General features: G+C 37.9%; 1 protein-coding gene across 2 annotated transcripts in view; it reads right to left on the bottom strand.

Moving 5' to 3' along the window:
- Nucleotides 1-1704: 1704 nt before the first annotated feature.
- The window catches only part of AKAP7 (A-kinase anchoring protein 7), an 81523-nt gene continuing 69491 nt past the window's right edge, over nt 1705-13736 (bottom strand). Inside the window, exon 8 of one of the 2 annotated variants that reach the window (XM_058835782.1) lies at nt 1705-3953. In XM_058835782.1, coding sequence (XP_058691765.1) covers nt 3751-3953 — 203 coding nt within the window. In that variant the 3' untranslated portion in view covers nt 1705-3750. The remainder of the gene's footprint in view (nt 3954-13736) is intronic. The other variant, XM_058835783.1, reaches the window with a different exon arrangement.

Genomic DNA, 13736 nt, shown 5'->3' with positions numbered 1-13736 from the left:
CTTCCTTCATCAGAGAATTGGTGTCTGTTAGTCAAGACTTATATGGATTTACTGTCTCTCTGGTTACTCTGTCAACTCTTAAACAGCTCTGATGCACTGTCCAATAGTGCAGGGAATTTATGGCATGGGTTGCTCAAATATCCAATGCATGCCTTCCACAATTCTTTTGGTCTATGCCTGGACCAAGCCTAGATGTCAGGAAGTTTCTCAGTAGGTCATGGGCAGTTCCAGCTAGATTAGTCCCGGAAGCTGAGCTACTGATTTTATATCTGTCACAGACAGCTCTACAATCAGCAGTGTAGAAATACTCTTTTGAGTATGAACAAACTGGAAGGTAGAACTGAAAACAAAACATGGACAAACTTGCACCATCTGTTTTGAAATGCCAACACTTTCCTAGAATAACCTATGCATCTCTACCTTAAGACATTCCCCCACAAGAAGAGCTTATTTAAGAAACAGAATTGTAGACTGAAAATTTGTGTGAGGAAGGCAACATATTTGTTCTGGTGGGTGCAGCTCTGAGCTTCACACCTACCTATATTAGGTTCAATCTTTATGTATCTGCATTCTTCAGTGCTCATCTCACAGCTCCATACAAGAGATTTATCCTTCAATTTGGCAACCAGACTTCACTGCCAGTGGAAAATGCTCTGAGTAAGCAAGAAGGGTTGTCATAAGAAAATGAACCCAGATGCAAGGGTTTTCCCCCCCTACTGTTTTGGATTTTGAGTAAATTAACAGTCGTTCTTGTCAAAACCAGAAGTAAAGGCTACTTTAAGAGAACATGAATGGTTCAGAAACAAAAGCCCTGTTGATTTTTCTGTGTCAAAACATCTGAAAATTAAAGATGGGTTTGGGTTGCTTAAACACAGGTATCCAGAGTCTTTTCAGAGGCTCTGGGGTGTCCCCTATCCCACAGTTCCTGATCCAGTGGAACATTCCCTTTACAATTTGTATCATATCTGGCAGACCCACTCCAGTACATCTCAGATGATGCCTATGCTCAAGCTCTTAACTCTCCTAAACATTTTTCAGAGATGCTATTCTTGATGCCATCCATAGGAACAGAATGAGCAAGCTCTCTAATAATGAAGTAATCTATCAAAGTGCATGGACATAAATTCAGTGATTAATTTCCAGTTTTACTTGAAACATGAGAACAATGACTGTTACAAGCTGAATGATACAAAAAGGCCCTTAATCATGGAAATGACTTGTATAGAGGGACGGGAGATGACAATCCATGATTCAGATATAATACAATTAATTGTTTTCCTGTTTTCATAGCTGAGTGTCTGGTTTAGTGTTCTTATGTGCAAGCTGGATTTAAACTGCTTGATAGCCTATAAAAAGCTACCTCCCAATGATCTCCAGGGATGATTTCAGATTCAGACTTTTTTTTTTTTTTAATCTATCATTCTAGAGTATTTTGAGACTATTTGAGACTACTCCTTTATGTCCAGAACATAAATTAATCCCAAGAGTTTCAAAGCTTTTTCCTTGAAAACAGTAATAACTTGGGCCTAGTTTATCTGCATGATTCCAGCAGCCAGGTTTCAGAGCAGTATGTTGGCACAACACCCTGTAGTCAATGTAATGGTGTGATTCACTGAAGCACTATTTCTCTCCTGTAACCCTGTTATTTGCAAGTACTTAATTTTATTCAAGTCCATTTGGAAACAGGTGAAAACATACACAGAGTGCAAAGGAAAAACATTTTATTGTGAACATGGCATGTATAAGATGCGTTTCAGAATATATTGTTATATATCAAATGAGGAAAAAAAAGCTCTGACATGAGATAAATGAACAGTGCTTGAGACAATGAAGAACACACACACAGCTGTTCTAACAGCACAATTCTGATACCAATCACAACATATTATATAGCTTTTATGACAATGTTTATAATAATTGCAAATATTGGACCTACTCCTGCATTGTTGTCCATCATCCAAATCTTCAGTGAATCTTGCAGGTGTGTGGAGGGAACAATGAGAGCAAACTGACACCCCACCTCAGGCAGCAGAAGGCAGGGATGGAGGAACATCAAAAACAAAAGACAAAAACACTGTTCTACAAAAGTAAAAAGGCAAATATTATCCCAAGGAATATTATTATTTGCACGAGAAATCTTAATTGCAGCATCCTGACTCCATTAAAGCCAATGAGAGTATGGCATTGAGATCAGTGGAGCCTGAATTTCATACTGAAATTTAAAACATTCTTGCTTTAGTGTAAACATCAGCAGAACCTAAATGTCAGCATCTATACAAGTATTCAAGTGCTGTTTAAAAAAACAATAAAAAACATACAACGCTAACCCAAAATGCCGGTACATATACAAAAGGCAGATAATTAAAAGAGGATTTTTTTTTCCCAAATATACATTTTGAAGTATTTAAAACCACCAATTTTTTAGTACTTGTACATCATTGTTAGGGACAGAGTATATGAGAAAAAACTGAGTTATTTACAATGCTAAAGGAAGGGCACAGTGTTTGCTCAGATCTATTTGAAACCAGTATTTTTCCACTTTGGAGTCATGACATATACCTGCACACTCAAACACGTTTCAATGCAGTGTTGAGAAGTGGTTATATATACTCCATTATTATGAAATATAATCCTTCTGTGCAAGTATTTCAGCATGATTCCTCATGAGCCATTTACACCCATTCATATTTTCAGTTAAAAAAACCGAAACAAAGCAACCTGAAAAATTACTTGCCACAATATTTTGTCTTTTAAGAACCTGATGAGATTTTCCATCGTGGCAATTTACAGTCATGCATTTGGAGACTCAGAGTCAATACAACTTTTCCATTTACTGTTGGAGTTGTGCCTGTCTTCAAACAGTTCTTTGCTAATTTTTGTGCGGATCTCAGGACTTGTTAACAGCGCCTTTATCTGATTCAGTCTGGGTAACAGGGCCTGGGTTTCTCTGCGTAAAGCTTCCTTTACTAAGTCTGCTTCATGGCTCTTTCCTAGAGGAAAACAACAATATAATACATTTTATAACAACTAATGTGATTTAGAATCATTAATGCACAGAGATATAGAGATCATATCTGGCATGGACAGTAGTAAGTGCTCAGTGTTTCACCCATACTGATTTTTTATAAAAAGGTATTTCATCAAAAAATATAATTTACATCAACAAATGCTACCAAAATGTAAAGAACAGTACAGCATCACATTTAAGGGAAACTCCTGTCTTATTACATACTGTGTAATAGTATCTGCGATGAGTATCTGTAGTGGTAATTTTTAGCTTGGTATTGACTGCTGTTGACTAGGAAACAGCACGTGCTCTCACACAGAGCAAGCAGCCCTGCAGCGCTGCCAAACCCTCGGGCGCAGGGCATCACTTCCACTTATGGCAAGACCTCATCCACAGCCATCCACGACAATCCAAATGACAAGTGCAAAATGTTCAGTTTCTCTTCAAAAGCAAGGAAAGGACTCCTGGTATCAAGAGCAAGTGAAGACTGGAGCTGCCTGCTTCACCACTCTTGTCTTTTTTCCACCATCCATCCCTCCTGGCATTTGACAGATTTTCAGCAGTGCAAACACTTATTAAACCAGTAGACAGTGTCCTTCAATTCAGAACAAACTTTTGATAAGAGACTCACAAAGCAGAGTGCCTGACACCCAGCACCACTTTGCAAACTTCAGCAGGGAGCGGAACATGGTTTTGTGGTTATTCTTGGTGGGATATTTGCTCCCAGGCTTTTTGCACAGTGCTCACTTGCTGTTATCATTGTCGCTCTCATTCTTGCTGCCGCTCTCTGCTTCCTCAGTTTTTGCAGGGCTCCCATCAGTCTGTCTGCTTTTGTTTTGCGTTTCTTCTAAATACTGCTGCACAGCCTTCAGCACCGCGTTCTCCACCAGCCTTTTGCTGAGGCTCACCAGCTCCGCATCGTCTGGCTCTGCTGCTTGTTTTTCACCTATGCGTCACAACAGACAAGAGAAGGAATTCATTGCCATGCAAAGACAGTAGCTGTGATTGTATCAGGAGCCTCTGACTTGAGCTGGGTTCTAAGTTATTAGCTGCCTCTTCCTGATTGTAAAAAGTAATTTTCCCCCGCCTCAAGCTCCAAACCAAAAGTGTTCCATAAAGATGTGTACAGTGTATTAGATCAAAGATACTTCACTGCTCATGTCTCTTATAACACTTCAGCAGAAGTCACTGGCTAACATTATAAGCCATCATTCAGCTTAGAAAAGTGTGGAAATTTAATTTTTTCTGGTCAACCATCACATGTGACAGCTGAGAAAAGATCACAGAATCACAGAATCTTCTGAGCTGGAAGGGGCCTGTAAGGATAATCAAATCCAACTCTTAAACAAATGGCCCTTAAGGGAATCAAACTTGCAACCTTGGCATTATCAGCCCCATGCTCTGATCAAGTGAGTCGATCTCAGGGGCAAATATAGCATAAGGCATCTTTACACTTCAGCTGCATTCCTAAATTTAGGTGCCACCATTTTGTGATCTTGCTTAATAAATCTAAAATCTATTCATTGCTTGTAAATCAGGAGTTTCTCATGGGAAAAATTACTAAAACACTCAAAGCACAGGTTCCAAATATTTTTCTAAAAAAAGCATAAAGCTTAGAAACACCATGTAGTCCCTCCCTGCCTCTCTTCTGTCTTCTATCTTAAAGCTCTAACATCAAAGGATTGCAAGTTCCAGCAGTCCAATCTTAACTATCTTCTGATAAAAATAAGAAGCTGTCATTTCCCTGTTTTGCTAAAACTTTGTATGAATAATATATACAGCAAAGCAACTGCATACATAGTGAGGATTCTCATATATCATTACATGTAATTTGAAATATTACTTCTCCATGAAAGATTTTTTCTAATAAACTATAAACCCCACTGCAGAATCCTCCTTTTACAAAGAATTTGTTTCAGGAAAAGCAAATTTTATTGTCAAATTCTCATTGGTCATGCCATTTGCTATTTCACAGTCTCCTGCACTAGGTAAATAACTGTTTCCCTCCATCTACATTTAAAGGTCATACATTTCATGTCCTCTTCTGGCGTTTGCATTCTGCAACCAGTAATAAGAGGCTGCTTGGTCACACGCATCTGGTGAAAGAGGTATTATTGTATGCTCTCAGCACAAAGCTCTGTACTGTTCAATTACCTAAATTTGTCATTTTTCATATATGTAAATGTATTAAAGTTTGCCAACACATTTAGATAATAGTTATGAAAGACTTTTATTAGTCTTCCTAGTGTACTGCACAATCCAGAAGTGATTTCACTGATAAAGCATAATTCATATGGGGATTCAAGGAGGAGAGAGAAAAGCAAACAAAACTCTTCATATTCAGAGGTAGTGCCTGTATGAGCTGTTAATCTGATCATTCTGCTCTGGAACAGTAGCTCTTCCAGTTCTGGGCCTCCACGGCACTGTTAGCACAGGCAAGGAAGAACTGTGCTCTCCCCCTGAAGAATCATCAGACTACCTCTTAGTAAAGCATTTCTTTACATTTTGGAGAAAGTGTAGATAAATATTCTAAAGATGTTAAAAAGAATATCTAGGGGGATAGTTTTGATTAAAACCAAATATAAGAATACTTTATAATAATGTATTATAAACATGTAAATATAAGAATACATTAAAAACATAATTATAATTATATTAAAAGGAGAAATATTTTAGGCTACCATGCAACAGAGGCAGAGGCACTATTCCCAAAACTAAACAGCTACATACTCCACATTCTCTGACTCACTGCTTACCATATCTCTCTGCTATCTCTAAATCCTCTGTCTAATCCTTTGACTTACAGGAAGGAGGGATTTAATTCAGATTCTTCTCTCTTAAGGGACCCAAGGTATTTATGAGGAGCATCTCCTCACAGCTTTTTTGAATCGATCTCACACACTTCTTTGAATGAAGCCCTTTGATTACTGATTTCCTTTGCTCTTAGTAATGATGCTCAAATATGTTTTGGTTGCCCTGGTCTATTTAGTTGCTAGAAAAAATAATTAAAATAATTAATGATTATTTAAAATAAAACTGGCTTCCAGTTGCAGAGTTTCTTGTTTTTCAGAATTGCTCGTGGGTCATGGAAATCGTTACTCACACAGTGCTAATGATCTATCCATGCAACTCAGAGCAAAATCAATGGGATATATGGTGCTCAGCCACACTCACACTTGACCCTGTAGAGCTTAATATGCAGAAAATGACTAATCAGTCACAGAGGCCTCCAGATACCACACAACAGTAGTGATTATATTTACTCACAATGTAATTTTAGTTGTAATACATCATGTATTATGGTCTAAAAAAGGCCAGAGCTCTTCTCCCATGATTACTTTCTGCAGAACAGTTCTCATTTGCAGATATATGTATAAAATCCATATAGCTACTATTGTGTTTATTATTTCAAAATAAGCAGGTAGCTCAATTATAAGTACTTTCTTAAGCATGAAAAATGTCAGATTGCTTAAATAAGACTTTAAAAGTCCAGTTTACATAGCTACAGAAGAATGTGTTTGTGGTTTTCTGTTTGTTTATTTTTAATATTTTGAGATATTCATTCCTCATCAAAAGTCTGGGGTGAAGACTGTAGCACCTCCTAAGAGAGCTCTGCACTCCCACTGGAATGACATCTGACTGACATGTGAATGCAAATGCATGCACATCCTTGCATGGAGACTGTGCTTGGATTTATCTGTGTAGCCACCTTGGTGCACTGGCACATGGGCCTGTATGAATCCCTGATGCTCTGTTTCTATTCTCATACTCCCAAAATAGCAGTGCTGGGAGTGTCTGCAATGCCAGGGTTGGCTGGCAAGGTAGCTGGGTACCATTTTATAATTTCTATTCGTGACTGTTGTTAAAATGAAACTGGTCATGTAATAAAAATGAGTATTGATCATCTGTATCTACTTGACAATTTAACACACATCTGTCCTGTTTACATCTCTCCTTCCATACTGCAGCTGCTGCTTACCTGCTTCTTTAATGAATTCAATTCCTCTGCAGCAGGCAAATGGTTCTTTGAATGGACTGTCTAATATTATGTGAATTATTGGAATGTCTGTAGAAGTTATTGCACATATGAATGTTTTAGATTCAAAAGGGAGGTTTAAAAATTCACACTTGTTTTGTTTGTAATCTCTGTTCTGAAAAGGGAACAGATATACTACAGCATTGTATTTGCAATATTGTGACACTATTTTATTTCTGTGCCTGTGAATAAAAAATTTCCACTTTCTCCTCAATGTTGCTCAGAATAAAAAATGAAAAAAACCTTTCATTTTGTTTATCCCAGAATTCTCTTCTATAATTTTCAAAATATGAAAACCAATTCATACTCTGTAAATGCACCTCAATGTATTCATGCTGAGCAGTGCTTTTTATTACTAAAACTGAAGTGTACCAGTTGTCCTGAAATGACCGTAATTTTTTACAAAGGGAACTATCAGCTCCACAGAATTATTCAAAAGAGGCTTTATGATCCTACATCCTCCTGCTAGCAGTTATGGACACAAACAAGATGCCTGCAACCACAGCCAAGTTTGGGTTCAAATTCACTGCTGTATCTTTCTACTGGACTAGGTTTCCTTTCCAAGTCTACACCTCCCTACACATTATGGGATTGTGAGCTGAATTTTGAAATACTGTATTGGAACAAATCAGATATCATGATCCAGGTACAGCATTTTCATGGCCCTGACACAGCCTGTTTAGAGTGTATGTATATATCTCAGATTTGGAGAGAGGAAGGACAGTTTGAATCCTTCTATTGTCCGTATGATTAGCCCATGGATTGTGATTTTTTTTGTAAGAGATTTAGTTGAATGAAGCAACAGGGGATTCCTTCTATAGGAAAAGCCAGTTTTACAACCTTTTAACAGCAATGTTTCCCTCATGGCCTCAATCCACCGGGCTTTATATTTCCTTCCAACAACTTTTCTTGGCAACAAAACACTGATAACATGGGGAACATTCTAAAAGAGACCCTTAGTATTTTGAATAGGTGATCCAGACCAGCTGAGAAATTTGTACTCTGGTGGCAGAGGTTCTGCTCGCAGCCTGAGGAGGGCTGTGGTAACAGAGATGCCTCCATCTACCTTTTGGGTTATTCTAATAATAATTTCTAATACTGTTTTTACAAACTATGAACACAAATATAAGCACATGTCCATATCTAATATAAACAGTAAGCACAGACAGGAAAGTCACGACTCTGGACATTTCCTTGCTAATTAAGAAGGACTTGCATGAAAAATCTCTTAACTGTTCACTTAAGAAATTGGCACAAATAAGGCACTGGGAGGAAGGGTGAAATTATAATCTCATTATGACATGAAGGTGATGACATTTCTGTTGCTGGATGTTCCCACCTCATGTGGGACATCTAACAAACTTCTTTAGGTTTACAGATATTGGTCTGTAATACAGGGCTGTCTTACAAGGCAATACCAATCTGTCCCTCCTGCTGAATACATGGTTTCTCGTTTGCTGGAAAGGTTTTTTTTATTTAATTTGGCACACCATGGAATAAGCCTGATAAAGTTGAGAATTTCTGCTAAAGAGGAAATTAAGGGTGTTGCAACTATTCAGGGAAAGTGGTGCTCTTGCCAGATTCGGTAATGACAGCAGAAGTACCTGCAGGACCCTTTGAGCTACAGACTTGTAAAACATGGCAAAAGTTTGTTTTGTTTCACTAAAACCCCTATGAAGCTCTGATATAAATTTCCTGAGCACCTCTAAATGAAGAAAGAGGATGTAATCTGATAAACCTACTCATCCCTCTGCAAGTATTGAGGGATGTGATGGCACAGGCAAGAGCCTCCAGAACAAACAAGATTAAAAAAGTTATGTAAGATTCTAGTCCTGGCATACAGGGAATTCTGTTAAATATCTTGAGTTTATTTTTCTATTAAAAGAGACCTGTTAACAGAGAAATCCCCCAACTCCTTTGATGTAGTTTAATACTTAAATTGAACTAATTTATAAGAAGTCTAGTGCAACAGGCAGGAAAGATAGTACAGTGGCTGAAAAAAACCAAGATGGCTTAAAAAGCTGTGAGTTTTACTCCATTTTTTGCACCAACACTCCAGTAGAGAAAATAGGCCAAGTTACAGAAGTGGTTTTACATAGCCACAGTAACATCCAATGTGCAAGATGGCAATGGGAGAACCAAAGGATTAAGGCAGATTGTGGCAGCAAACATCCAGGCAACATTATTAACTCCCCCTCACCATTCACAGTGCTGCCTGGTGTCAGTAGCTCCCAGAAACAGGGAATAGGGTGGCCTGGGTCAGCAGGCTGATCGAGAGGAGCAGAAGAGTTACTCTGCCCTCTAAGATGGTGCCAAGGGGGAAGCCTCCTACTGTTTTCAGAGCCTAATAGAGAGATCAGGCTTCCCAGTTTTCCCAGGGAAAAGCTGAATTCTGGAACAGGACAGACACATCAGTCCCTTGCCTTCATTGGTCCTCCAGAAATAATACTGAGACTGTAACACACTATGGTTGACAGCATAGGCTGCTTCCCCATCAACCTTGGTCACCAGTGACCGCAGACAGAGCTGGATGGTCCTGAAGGCAGAAAATCACCCTGCTAGATCACCAAACTGAGGGAGGTGTAGGCCTAAAAAACACAGCAGCTAACCAAAAGGTATATACAAAGATTTTAATTGCCACAGTCCAAATATTTTACCAAAATCTTCAAGTCCCTGCTAATGGACCTGTCAACCATGAAAACCTAATGTTTACTCACAAGCGTGGCAAGGCAAGTAATTTAATAAACCTCTTGTTACAGTTTCCTTATCCTTCCAAAAGTCTATGGGAACTTCAGTTTCACGTCTTTAGGATTCATTTATTACTATACAGCTTCCAAAGGGATGCTATTTTGGCTGCCACTTTTCCATGCTACTGTCAAGTATACTAAAAAAAGCAATCTTTTTTGGACTAAGACAGGTTGTTAAACGAGTGTTAATAAGTGAATCTTAACAAGCTGAACTTGCGTTGTTGCTCCTCCTGAGCTCAGTAAGAGACTCCATACAAACTCATGTTATCACAGTCTCTCACATAGTACATCTCTTTCCCTAGGGAAAGCAATTATGAATATATTTTGTATGGACAGAAAAGTCAAATTTTAATCAACATGCATTTTCATTTAATTATTACAGTTGCAGTAACATGAGTTGTGAAACACAGCTGCATACTGTTTGAACTGCAAAAGGAAGATGAAATCTTGTAAAAAAATATATATAATTGCAATTAAAGAGTGTGTCCAACAGTGTCCATAAAATAGTGCAATAATTTTAATTTGATTTAATAATTTTAAATCCTGTAGAATTTTAATGAAAAAAGGGTCATATGCAAGGTGCTTTTAACATCTCGGTAACCATACTTAATTAGACTCTGAATCCATTGGAAGAAGGTTAGAGTCCCCTCTCTCAGTATGAGCATCTTACATAGGTTTGAACTGGTAGCATAACTGTATTCAAAGGCAGACAAAATAGATGGGTCTAATCATTTTCCCTCAGAATCTTCCTATTGAAGGAACTGAACCCGCTTCATAAGCTTCTTAGGCAATACATGAAGTTATGTATTTTTGAATGTATAAGTAATATTGTTGCTGTCTTTCCTTTCATGGATCAAGTCTACAGAATCTGACCAAATTTGCTAACAGCTTTGGGAGAGATAACAAGACACCCTTAAAACAATTTCAATTGCATTTAAAAACACCCCCTAGTATTAAGTACTTATCATGGCCTTTCCTATCTGAATCCTCTTTATCTATGACAGATTTTTGCCTTAAATAATGTATTTAGTTTTGTTCCTTCTTCCCTCCCTTTTGTTTGCCACCTAACTTCAACTTTAAATATGGTGGTTTTTTTAAGAGCTGGAATTTGTTATCAGCTTTTAATCTGGTATTGAGATGTAGCTGTATAAATGTTCACTCTCTACTACACAAAGGTTTTTAACACGAAGCTTACTTTTGATACTTGGAGACTACTAGTACATAGAAGTTCAGACCTCTCTTTAAATGTCCTGGCCTGGAATCCGTAAAACCACTGTTTGGGATCTTCTTCAGGACAAGCTCTTCCTCAACTTTTATTGCTCTCTAAAAGTCCAAAAATACCCACTTGCAAGAACACCGAATCACAGAAAGATTTGGTTTGGAAGACTCTTTAAAACTCATCTAGTCCTGCCCCCGCTGCTTGGCACAGGGACACCTTTCACTAGACCAGGTTGCTCAGAGCCCCCATCCAACTCAGCATTGAACACTTCCAGTGATTGGGCATCCACAACTTCCCTGGTCTCACCACCCTCTTTCAGTTTAAAACTACTGTCCTATCACCACATGACCTTGTAGAAAGTCCCTCTTGATTTCCAAAGAAAAATATTCCAAAGACAAGATGAGCAACAAATTCAGGCATCTGTTTGGTCATAATAAATTGCTCTGTGCCATGGGAGCTTTGGTGACCTCAGACATGAAATCAGAATAGCTGTAGAAAAGAGTTAAGAATGCTGAAGGTATGACTACAGCTCATTTTATCTAATTCACAGAAATTTTAAAATTGTTGCTAGAGGATTGTGGAACAAAATCTGCAGATTTAAAAAATCCTGAAACATTACCATGCCATAAAACTAAATTTAATGTTATCAATCCTTCACATAAAAAAACAGACTTTATAACCTAGGGCAAGAAAAAATTGAAAGACTGTGAGAAGACAGTACTAATTTTTTTCCCATCCTATGTTCTTTATGAGTAGAGCAAATAACCTCATTTGCTGAACAAGCACCTAATAATCAAAATTAACATTATTCTTGAGTCTGCTTCACCATTAAAAATCAAGAATAATTGAGTCTTAATTACTGTTTTTAAACCACTGGGCCTTACTTCCATATACTTCCTATGCTAAATATCAAACACTTATAAAAGCATTTTCTTTTTGAAACAACATAAAACTCATTTAAAAACCCATTTCCCTATCTAATAGCAACACTTCTTTAATGAGAGTGAATCCCTACAGCTTTCATACTGCATTCTAGCAAAATAGTAACTCCCCCTCCCTTTCTTCCCCCATGTTTCTACTTCCTCAAACTCAGTGAGTCAAAGACTGTTCTAGCAACACTTCAGTGAAATCAATCCAGAAAAATATGTCTGCTATGCCAAAAACTGAACTAATCATCACAATTTTTACCAATTTACTCCGTACCATAATGGATTGCTCATTACCATGCCTTAAAACTGATGGCTGTCATCTCTTTACACTACTTTTCCATTCACAAATTTTCTCTCTACCTACACACTATACAGAGTTCCACACCTTCTTCTTCAGCATCCCAATAATTCTAAATCTGTCCCATAACATCAGTAGAAAACTGCTTATTTATGCCAGCTGGTCTTTTGGGCCTTTATTTCTATCGGGCTAAACAGTTCTGATTTGGAGTTTCATATATTTTCTTAGTCCTCTTATTTTAAAGCAGCATTGTTCTCAGTCTTTCCTCAGTTCAAGAGTAAAAGAATAAAGAGTGGATATTCACGCCATAAACAGACGTTGCATTTCTTTTCACTCTACTCAGAACCAACTGTGTGGTTTAAAGCTGGTACTTTAGTTTGCTTTGCCTTTATGTTTTCCATACAAAAAAGTTCTCCCATTTCTATATCTGGCAAGATGGGCCAAGAAACATTTGTTAAGGATGAGGAAAAAGAAAAAAAAGGGCAATGGCTCTCCTCAAGACCAGATTATGTCATTCATGATTTTGAGAGTTCCTGCGACAGGAAAGCACATACAATAGTTGCTCAGCACAATGCAACATGGTTTGAACTCCAAGAATGCAGGTGTAGCTATGCACTGAGCGTTACCATGTGGGGCACCAGAAGCAGGAACCTATTTTGAGAACTGGCCTGTCCTCACAGTCTGGGTGCAGCAGTGACTCCATGATCCCGGCTGTATTTCAGATTAACTGAAGCAGAGAACACACATGCAAATTATTAATAGGGCACACAGCTGGGGCTCAACATAGATTGACATTTATGTCATTAAAACAGAGGATCAACTGTGCTTCAAAACACAAAAACACTACAGCAAATTTCATTTTAACAGAAAAAGGTAAACCCTGACTCTTAAAAGGGATTTCAATCCCTAGAACTCACCTCATCATAGGTTACAGTTCGTAGAACTGCAAGAGTAAACTCATCATTTTTTGCTGGAAAAACCTCTCACATCGTATTAATGAGGTGTACGTGAAAAGGAAAACAGCATGTGAGAGAGAAAGAAAGGAAAACCTTTTTGATTGCATTAGGCTGTACTAGATGGTAATGGATTTTTAAGACAGAAAAAACCATACATTTGCTGATTGTACTCAGCCACAGTAAGTGATACAGAAAACATGGCTGAGTCTTAATATGTTTTTGTTCAATCCTTGTGCTTTGTAGTAAAATGAAAGATTGAACAAAACGGCATTTAAAAATTATTGCTAAATTTTTGCTAAAGATCATCGAGTTCTAACCCTTCTGCCATGGGCAGGGACACCATTGCTAACTTGCAAAGAATATACTCCCAATATACTCCAAATTCATCTAAATCCCAGTCTCTTCTGCCAGTTCTCCACTTTAGCTTATGGAAATAAGACCACTCAAATTTTAGGAATGGCAAAATGACTTGGCATAAAACATTATTAAACCATCAGTATGTTGAACAGGTATAAGCATGCCTTCCCATGATCCTTTTCCAGTT

This window comes from Poecile atricapillus, chromosome 3 (genome assembly GCF_030490865.1).
Source record: "Poecile atricapillus isolate bPoeAtr1 chromosome 3, bPoeAtr1.hap1, whole genome shotgun sequence".
Lineage (NCBI taxonomy): Eukaryota > Metazoa > Chordata > Aves > Passeriformes > Paridae > Poecile > Poecile atricapillus.
This window is presented reverse-complemented; position numbering and strand designations above follow the sequence as displayed.